General features: G+C 48.2%; 2 protein-coding genes; both read right to left on the bottom strand.

Moving 5' to 3' along the window:
- Positions 1–1,624, bottom strand: CHC_T00007929001 (hypothetical protein). XM_005712237.1 is given in 2 exon segments: positions 1–226; positions 227–1,624. The coding sequence occupies 1 exon segment, from the start codon at positions 1,622–1,624 to the stop codon at positions 227–229; it is 1,398 nt and encodes a 465-aa protein (XP_005712294.1). The 3' UTR covers positions 1–226.
- Positions 1,625–8,626: 7,002 nt separating this feature from the next.
- Positions 8,627–8,812, bottom strand: CHC_T00007928001 (hypothetical protein). The gene has a single exon (XM_005712236.1). The coding sequence runs from the start codon at positions 8,810–8,812 to the stop codon at positions 8,627–8,629; it is 186 nt and encodes a 61-aa protein (XP_005712293.1).
- Between the last annotated feature and the right edge of the window lie 1,964 nt (positions 8,813–10,776).

The following is a 10,776-nucleotide window of genomic DNA, read 5'->3' as shown; positions in this document are numbered from 1 at the left end:
TTCCCAAAGTTGGGTATGTTGACGTGTAACAAGGACATGTTACATCAGCTCAGTCTTGCGCTGTCCTGTCCCGTACAAGGTGAAATAAGACTAAGAGTGATTCCCAAACATGTGAAGAAGCGGCCCAACAGCTGCTGCAAAGGTGATGAAGAGCCAGCGGTTTAGCAGAATTACGCAGTCAAGCATCCTGTTGTCTCCGCAGAAAGGTGTTTCATGGATGAACGTGTCAAGGGAATCGCTTTCCATTGCGGATTGGGAAAAGAAGCGCACCATATGGGATTGCCACGTCTTCGTCTAAAGGCTCTGCCTCCATATCAGCACCAGTAGCCTGCTGAAACACGCGGATACGTCCCTTTTGAGTACCGTACACAACTCCGTCCGCAATGCCAAACACAGGCGCAAATACTGCCACGTTAATCTCATCCTCAGCCCCCCCTTCTTGACCTTCTGTGAGATCCATGTCTGCGCGCAAGCTTCGGATCATTTCAAACTTCTCACTCACATTGTATATATCTACTACGCCTACTTGATTAGGACGGCGCATGCCACCATCGGCACCCCGTCCAGCTGTCTGATCATAGTGTTCTGCGTGCCCACGAAGGACTGGATTCTTCGGCCGAAACGAAAAGCCGGCCAGCAAGTGATGTGACGTGGATGAGAACTTGAGATTGGTCAAAGCAGTGACATGCCCTCTATCCAGAGCCGTCTCGTACATGACCGTGCCGATCTTGATCTGATTGCGCTTGACAAGTGACATGACCGCAATCTTAAAGGAATCGCTATGCTCGTGCACGGGTATGCAAGCCGCCAGCATGGTACCGCAGGGAGAAAAATGGATGCCTGCATCATTGTACGCCACCGCACGAGGAACCTCTAGCACAGGATCATCAAATTTCTTCACAATGCGACGATCAAAGCGGTGGATAACGAGCTTGAGAGTGAACTGCTCCTCTTGATTAGACGGGGCGCCCGTCGGTGGCGGGGGAGACCTATTCTTCTCTCCCGTCATGAGCATGGTGCCTGACGGATGAAAGTCGACCATGTGAAAAGGGTTCACACCGCCAAGCAATTTTCGAGGAACCCCCGGGCCGCGGATGTCGTCGATAGCGGAGCTCGTGGAGCGAGAGTTGTTCGGCGCGGCCTCCATATAGTTCCAAAGCAGCAAGTTGCTACCTGACGTAATAGCGAGCAAGCTGCCGTCTGGATTGAAACTGACACAAGAAATGCTGGAAGCAAAAGTGTGCTTCCTGATGCATTCGCCTTGAGAAACGTCCCAGACGCGACACTCGCAACCCAAGCAGCCCGAGGCTAGGATGGAGGAATCTTTTGGATGGAAACGAACGGTCCACGGGGTGCACGGGTGGCCATCGAGGCATGCGATTTGCTCTCCTGAGGGGTAGCGGAAGACCTTGACGGAATGATCGCCATGAGTAGAAGCAAAATACCTGCCGTCGTGAGAAAAAGCGATGCTGATGGTGGAGCGCACCAAAGACACCGAGCGGTCGAGGGGGACGTATTTTCCGCGGTCTAGGCGGCGTAAAGTGTCGCCTTCTTTGCTGGCAAGCAGGCCGGACGACGCCGTGGTTTCACTGCCAGCCGGCTGGGGCGTGTGACCTGCATGCATGCTAGAGGCCATGATAGAGAAGAGCGTGTTGCAAAACCTGAAAGGTTGGCGGACAAAACTTAACGCCTTCTAGTCAATCCCTCTCCAGCAGACGCCAGCGTATCCGCGAGAGTTGGTTTAGAACCATTCCGGAAAGGTATGTACAATTGAATGCTTCACGACTGTTGCTTTGTCACAACGAGGCAGCGATGCAGTGCTGTGCGACAGAAACATCTCACTAAATACCGTATTGTTGTGCCCGGTCCCTTGGGCACCGTCAAATCAAGTTTTATTTGCTGGCCAGAGGCTGTTGGCGGGAATCCACCCGGTGCAAGCCTCCGCTCGTCGAGAATCCACTCGACTTCTCAGGAATCCACCTGATCTCGGCCTCTCCAATCCCCTTGACGCCCTTCTCCTTTTTCTCGTCCCCCCTGCCGCCGCGGGTTCCTTTTATGCTACCTACTCTGCGCCCTCTCGCCACCTCAAGCGCTCGGAACGCTGTCTCCCCCGCTCCGTCTCCCATCCCCCGCGACCCCCTGGCCCCACACATGACCCCCCTGCGCCCCTTTTCCCCTTCGCACAGTCCCCGCCCTTTCTCTTCGCGTCCTCCCCCGCGGCTCCGCTCCCTACTTCCAGGCGCAATTCCCCCGTTGGCCGGTGCTCGTCCGTGACCGCGCTTATTTCCTTTCGCAGGCATTGCCGCCCTTTCAGAGAGCTTCCGACACGTGTACTGAAGCGCAACAGTACAGTGCTGTATGTGGAAACGCACAGGTCGGACCTGTTTTGAGAAGGGTACCGTGCAAGGAGCCGTGTTTCACTACACATCTACCGTAGTGCGTCAGGACCACCTTCGTTCGACCTCAGGCTCAGGTCAGCCGTTACCTCCAATGAGGTCTAATACTGTACAGTACTCTAGTTTCTATCCGACCACGCGTCATCATAACATAAAAATCTGCGAATTTTATTTCTTTTCAACTTTGACGCCCACGGTTTCTATTTTGCTCTGGTAGGTTGACTCGTTTTACAACTTTTCTGAAGTTAGAACCGAATAGAAAGCACTCTACGCATTGTTTCTATGGTACTGATGTGCAATTAGCTTAAAGAAAAATGCTTCCTGTAATCCGACTTTTTCTTTTGAACATCTTTTTGTGCGTCAACGAGTTGGTTTTCGCTAAAATTGACGAGCAGATGCTTTAGCTGTGGTGATAGCCTTCTATTTTCAAAAAACGCACGTTAAATCCCTCTTTGCTTTGTCTACAAAAAATAAAAGAACTTTTGTCCTCATATGAGGACTAACGGTCCGATAAACACTAGCATCAGTACCACATGCATTAATTCAAACATTTAGTTCAACAGATTTATTGCCAACGCATTCACGTCTATATATGTGCGCTTGTACCAGAACCAAGCAATCTTTCATATCTTGTGAATATCAGGAGGGCCTCTAAACACCCTGAGGGTGAGAATATAGCGTGGCTTCCGCAAAACTATAATTTGTGAGAAGAGAACTCAACAGCATTCTCACTCTTCCACGATAGTGGAAGCAGTTATTAGGGTGAATCCAACTCACCTTGAAGAAAAAACTGTAGGGCATAGCTTTTCAACTCAGCGATAAAGCGGGCAGAAGGAAGAGCTACTGGAAAAAGTAGTCTTAACTGTTTCTTTGTTTGCAGTGAAAAGTGGCCTTATATCAGATGACCTCATCTGAGACAGTTTGTCACCTAGATACTTAACGCCGCTGTTAGAATTGCAGTCTGCCACAATTGGCAAAATGAGCATCTCACGTCATAGTTCTGTATCGTACCGTTACAGTGTTCCGGCAACACCAGATACATGATGCCAATGCTTTTTCTTTCATCTTTGCAAAAACGATAACTCGATTTACTTGCTTCCACTAACTCGCACCCTTGTGCGAATTGTAATCGAGTTTTTTAACTCCTAACTCGACTCGAGATCCATAGAATACCACATGAAAGAGTCACGGTTAATTTGGAAGGTTAGCATAAAAAATGGATGATCTCTGAGAGCATGGAGTAGTTTCAGGACCATTTCAAGACAAAAAAACGACAGATCAGTCAAAAGCCACATGGCAATATGCTCTGAAACGTTCGTTGCTTCAACTGTCACAACATATAATGCAAAATGTTTGTTGAGTACAAGAAATTTAAAAGCAGCGCCCCAGTGCCGAGATGTGATTCGGTCAGTATCACTTTCTAAACCGACACAATGTCACTGAATGCAGATCGACTGTAGTACAGTGTGTTTGCAGCAACAAGCTTGATTCCACCGGACTCCTAATCAATTCCATAATCAATCAACAGATTCGTTAGAAGTCACCATTTCTCATCTATGCAAAACGGGCCCCTTCCTGGCCAGGAGACGGAGGCGGGCATTGCACTCTGTCAAAAGAAAGTGAGACACGCATCGAAAGTGGCAAGCAACAATAGCGAAAAATCCACTTCGCAGTAAGGATACGCTCTGGCGGTCTGTCCAATACTTTGGAAATATCTTTGCAGGGAGGCTGCGGATGAGCTACGGCTGAGGATGACGTGTTGGTGCAAGTAAGGCGTTTGGATGATCTTTTAACAATTAGCCAAGTCTCGCAGGAGAGGATTGTTCATGACGAGGCATCTTGGAGCATTGATTGAAAACCGTGAATAGGGAAGAGAACAGCCCTGAAAATCGATTCGCTATTGCCATGATGCGAAAAATGCAAGGGACTTCTCTCACAATCATAATCGCTGTAGAATTGAGGTACAGAGTACTACCTACATATTCCATCGCAATACCTTATTATTCATAGACGTGATTACTTTCTCGTGAAAACACGTTCATTACACAGTTTCGCCAGCGACACAGCCCCAATATGAGGCCTTTCATGCAACGCGTATCACCCCATTTGCTGTCAACAGATTTGACTTGTCCCATTTCTTCGCAACCTCGAATACAACTACCTCTTCCAGACGCTGCAGACAATTTGTGCCCGGGAGCGGTCCTAACGGCCATCTACAATTGCCATGCTACCCTTCCCCAAAATGTTATTCAAACCGCTCTGAGTATTTTACGAATTGTCAAATCAGTCTAAATCCATGGCACACTGGTAAATTGTTGTCGTGATTTTCGCACGTGCCACAGCCATGATACGCCGGAACGCCGTTGACATCAATAGAAGCTCCGTCTTACGGGTTCAGTCAACTGCAAAATCTCGCTCACTTTGAGAACTCTTCCTATGCAAGCAGGATTACAGTAACTGGCAATCATCTTCGGCCTTCTACAGTATGCTAGGGCGAGGAAACGAGCCAGATCCGCCACCGTGTCACGGCAATACGTCCGGAGGCGCACATGCCTGCCGCACCTACGCGTGCGTGCCCTGCGACGCTCACCCCTCATTGATACTGTATCGCGTCTCTACAGTGCTACTTGTTCACTTGCCTTCTGAAGTTCGGCGACAAAGTCTTGCGAACTGTCCCACTCGCCATTCCGACGGAACGAATGCGCTCTCCTTGCCTGTCTACGCAGTGTTACTCGTCACCACATGGGCCATTCCATTTTGCGTACAAAGTAGACGCACTGCCTATGCCGCGTTGCGACTTCCTGCTCCCCTTTCAAACAAACTAGATGGGCCGATGGTCCGTTGCCATCGGCGTGGGAAAGGTAGATTTGTGTCGCGAGAACCGCAGAGGGTTTGAAACCTAACTGAAAATCTGCTGTGATTGGGCATAGAGTACTGTGCTTCGTTGGAGCTACAAGGGCTTGTCGTTGTGCTATGCTTTTCCTTGAAGCGATGATGTCCACACATCCTTTTCCACTCCTACGCATATGCGCAGGGGTCGAGGGGGTGCCACGCCCCGGTTTCTCAGTTTCTAGAAAAAAAGCGAATATAATACAAGTACTGTATGCATGCCTATTACTTTGAGATGCGCACCAGTTGAATGTCCCAGAAAGACAGGGGCGAGGTCAGATTCTTATAAAAGCAGTTTTGGGACAGCGCATGGAGAGATGCCTAATTCGGACGGGCCCCAGGTCTGCTTGCATGTTTGCTTCGTGTATTCCCAAGACAATGTAGACTCCTACAAACCATCCCGACAACCCCTTGGCCTTTATAATATTTGCGGCTGTGAAGTGGTGCTCCGTATCTTCAGAAGGAAAAAATACTGCAGTGTTGAAGTCTGCAGTGAAGTGGGAATGTAGTCAGCACATGGCTGGACGGCATTGGCGTCTTCCATTCCCATCGTTGCTTGGGACCAAATGATACAACCCTTGCTTCCGCCAGTGCTAGACCTCGCGATACGATTCCGGGCCTTTGATTCGAGAGTGACTGAACTGACTTCTCAGCAAATGACACACCGGAGGAAGCATGTTGCTGCCGTAGTGATTTAGGCTATTCTGACTGTTTCAATATGCATGTTCGTCATGTGGTGGTTGCAGTGGTGGTTAAAGGGAAGGCGGTGGATCAATACAGTGTTGAAGCACCATGAAAAAACATCTCTCAAGAGATTAGGGAAGTGGGCCGGTGAGGGGCCGAGGGGATGAGTGGGTGCCAGATGTTCAAATCTTTCCTCATATCACCCTCCTCCTGTTGCCGTGTTGAACGCAGTTCATGTTCTGTTCACACCCCGTCCTTTTTCGTCTTATGGTATGGAAAGGTAAAATGGAAGGTCGCTCTTTTTGTTTCGGAGAATTTTACCGGCTGGGAAGTTACTTCGGAAGTATTGCAATATACATACTTTTCATTTAACAAGTCCCCCCTTATAGTTTGAGTTTTTCTACCGCCTCACGTCAACACATCTCGCTGCAGAGAGAGAGAGAGAGAGAGAGAGAGAGAGAGAGAGAGAGAGACAGGTTTGACAGGACTTCGCCTTTAGTCGGAATTTCAAGATATACAGAACTGTGTTGTTGTTTTTCCACATCGCGATCACCCGACAGCATTCAAAATTTAAGCACCAGATTTCAATCATAGCCGAGTGACCATAGACGGCTTAGATTCAATTTTGTCCAACTTCTAAAACGTCGTAAGCAGCTCTCCTCCTGTTCTATTCGTTGGTGGCAAGCAGTTCACCTTGTCTATTCTTAAGCATTCTGTCTTCCTAAAGTAGAAAGAAAAACACGACCATGTTCATGTTTGGCGAGAATTGTCGAGTAGTTTGTGGAAGAGGGAGATTACGAGAATGGTCGGTGATACAGGCGCTTTGGGTGCCCTACTTAGGAACGTGTCTGAGTGCGTGGAGTTCATAGAAATCAGTTTTTTGAACAGCATGGCATTAAAAGATAGCGTAGGAGAGGAGGCTTGTGATGCTAGGCTCCACACGACGTCGCCAGTGAAAGCAGAAAAGGCCATCCATGGTTTTCTTACCGCCAGCTAGACGCTATGCGCATGAGGCTTGTATCCTGAAAAGATCAGGAGAACATCTAATTCAGAAGAGATCTCTTCCAAATACTATGCTGTACAACATATCGTTCATGCAAATTCACAAAGTAGATGCTTTGCAAGGGAGCGTCCCCAGTAGCATTCCCTTTTTTCGACCTCCACCTTGAGATCAGCACTTTCGCGAAACAAATTCAAACTGGGGTTGTTTGTGATATGACATACAGTTTCTTTTGCACAGGCTGCATCCTCTGACGGCGCAACCGATGATTTATAGCCCTTGGGCATTCCTCTTGACCTTAGCTGTAAAACTGAAAGACTGCGTATCAATTTCAGTTGGTATATAATCCCGCCTCAACACTCGCCCACGTTCCGTTACCCCCCACCTCATCAGAACCATCTGAAACAGCAGCAGGAAACCAGCCGGATTTGCATCAAAGTTCTAATAACCTGTGGCCGCTATGAACATGTTTCGTCCCGGTACCTTCTTTATCCTGACAATCCTGGCCGTATTCACGGTCGCATTCACCGCCACTGTGGACAAGAGGCCTATCAGAGATGATTTCCCCGTTCAACAGGAAGTGGGAACAGAAATGAATATAGCAGAGCGCAAGCCCATCAAGGATGATCTCCCCGTTCAAGAAGAAGTGGGAACAGAACTGCAAACAACCGACCGCAAAAAGTACAAGTACTACTACTATGGGTATGGAAGGTGTCCTTGCAGGTGTTACGCCACCTATCAACAGGCTGCTCTGTACTGCAGTGGTTATTGCAATGTCATCTCTGGCTGCAACTTCGGCTACCCCTACTACGGCTCCGGGTATTCCGGGTATTCCTGCTGCAGCAGCTACTACTACTAGCCCTAGGAAAAGTGATTCTATTGCTTCGGAGATTGAGATGATGCATGTTGTGTGAATCTACCAGTGGTCTGGAACTTCTTGGAGCTGAGAGTTAGTTAAAATTACAAATCCCTTTTACAGAGCGTGGTCGCACGGAAAACAGTGCGAGGAGTGGATCAGATTCTTCTATGCAAGTTCAGTTCGAACAAGTAAGAATGTAGTCTCCAATAAATTCTTCTAGAGCAAATTCTGATGCGACTCATGTTGCGAAGGCCTTCATTTTTCCATTTTTCATAGTCATAAGCCCGTTATTAATCCATGCTCCCGAAGTACATATATGCAGGTATGTAGAAGGGTGGATCTTCATGTTGCCTGGATCGGACGCATCAAGTTGCAATTTTTTTGCTTCAAGAAGAACCCTCTACTGTTATGCGGGTTAGGGATTCAGGAGTGCGAATTATATCGAGGCCGCTTTTAGACGCCTAAGCAGCTAGAGCTAAACGTGAGGGGTTAGAACGTAGAATTGCTCAACACAACGACGTCCGGTTCCTCATCTTCCGAGGTTCCGCGTGCTCCTGCACTTTATTCTCTTTCTATTCTACTCCCATTCCATGATATTTCGTGTCAGCCTCTCCGGTCTACTGTTGCTCATGGATGCAGGCTGTCGGTCATCTGTCTCCCCCCTTCTCCATGCGTGCTGTTCTGTCCAGGTGTACACGAGTGACAGCTATTCTCCTCCAGCATTGTGGCGGAGCTGGAGCTGACATAATTCTACATCGCCCCATGGCTTTGCGCAGCGAAGACATCATTTGGGCAGCTCTAATTCTGCCTTTGCCTCTCTTGCGACACGATTCTTCTTGTGGCGTCCAGAAACTCCCTTACCATATCCGGTACGTCCTCAAACAGTTCCTTTAGGGGCTGCCAAGTCCAATCTCGCCTATCGGGAAGGCCAAGCCACTGGACTTGGATCCAGATCCCCTCTTTTCTTGTACCTGTTATATCCATTAACTTCTCAATCATCTCAAATCTTGCCTCGCTATGCTCAGCATGCTTCATCAACTTAGCTGAAACTTTCTTGCCATCCATTTTTGCGCGATACAGTACCATCCGGGCGGCGTGTACTTGCTCCACTTGGTGAGTCACCAAATTCTCAATTGCGTAAACGATTTCACTGACCACCTTTGCTACGCGGCGCGGACCTATCCAGAGGAAAGACTGTTTATGACCCTTATCCTGCGCTCGACGTAGGAGCACGAAATCACCAACACAGAAGTTTGTGCTGATGATGTTTGTATTCTTGTCGTGGTGTTGGATTTGTTTTGCACGATTAGAGGAAACCCTGCGCTCTACATCCCGGTGCATGTTGTCAAAATCATTCTGTAATTTGTTGATCTCTAACAGTTGCATTGTCTTGCTCTTCTCCAAACTGTGGACTTGTGGCCAATTTTCTGCAAGATATGTTGTGTGAATTACTAAGCGTGTCGGCTTGATGCCGGTCATGACTTCAAGCGGCGAGAGATATACACCGTCGGCCCTTATGCCAAGTCTTTTCAACGGCGTTTCATTAAGATCTATCATGATCATTCCGATTGCGCAAGGCCAATCTTGAGGCCCCAGTTGGAGTTCTGACTGCGGACACCGGTACGCTTCCTGAATAGTCTTCATACATCTCTCAACAGTCCCATTGACCCACGGCGAGTAGGCAACAGTAAATCGATGCTTGATGTTGTGATCGTGTGCGAGTTCATTCACTCTGTTTTTGAAATGTGAACCTTGATCACTAACCCACACGTTCATGACTTTACACGTTCTGATCCACCTCCCAAGCTCACGTGCTGTGGTCTCCGCATCTGAATTTATGGCTGGGCAAATCCACACGTATGAGGACAAATCGTCTCTGATGACCAAGGCGTACTTGTAGTCCTCAGTGCTTGGCCCCATGTACAAGAAGTCAAAGTGTATGATCTCGTTTGGCTTTCTGGCGTGCACCGTACTTGATATTGGGCGGGGTATCTTGTGCCCCGTCTTGCCTGTCAAGCAGTTTATACAACTCTTGACGAACTCAGCACAATCTTCCTTGATAGACGTCCAACTACAGTAGCCCTTCAGTACACTGACCGTGGACTCGATTGATCTATGGCCGTTGGCACCGCAATGAGTCACGACCAAAACTTTCAGCTGTAGCTCGGCTGCCGCATCAGGCACCCATACTGTATCTGCAATCATCCACAAACCATCCTCGGCATCCCTGTTAGCGCTACTGGCTCTGTCGTTTTTGTGATTTTCCTGACAGCTCCGGATCGTGGTAATGTAGGCCACTCGAAATCTTTGTCCATTGGCGACTCTAATATATTTTGTTCCAAAAGCAAATGTGTTACGCGCTTCACTGCCAGTCCTTTTCCTCGGTAACCCCGGCACCATCTGGTTAGGATGTTTTTCATGATATTGTTTGTCCCTTCAATGTGTTCGATTACACATGAAAATCGCGATAGGAATAGTCCCCATCGTTGTACCTTGTTGACAATAAGCCTTCCCAAGTGTGGTGTCTAGGGCAAGAGGATTAAAAACGAAAAGTAAGTTCCGATGGTCTGTGTGCACATGTGTCTTTTCTTCACACAAGAATAAGTAGTCTTACTTTTGAAACACCTGATATATTGCATACTTCCATGTTTCTTTCTCGAAGGTCGTCCACCACTCCTCGGCGCCCTTAAAAGCTGCACGTGCAGCAAAAGCACGAACCCCTAGCATTTTTGGGTACCCAAAAATGCTAGGGGTTCGTGCTTTTGTTCTCCAACTTTTTTGTCCAGGTCTCCGGGTTGGCACTGTGTCACGACGCCAGCCCAAAATGCATCAGAAGCGTCGGTGTAGACGCATAACGCCTTATTGGTGTCTCGGTGTGAAAGTTTAACTGTTTCGCGAAGCTCGTCCTGAAAATCTCTAAGCAGCTCCTCGTGGCATCTATTCCAAGA

The sequence above is a fragment of the Chondrus crispus genome, genomic scaffold (genome assembly GCF_000350225.1).
Source record: "Chondrus crispus Stackhouse genomic scaffold, scaffold_9, whole genome shotgun sequence".
NCBI lineage: Eukaryota > Rhodophyta > Florideophyceae > Gigartinales > Gigartinaceae > Chondrus > Chondrus crispus.
The sequence above is the reverse complement of the archived record's forward strand: the minus strand, read 5'-3'. Positions and strand labels throughout refer to the sequence as shown.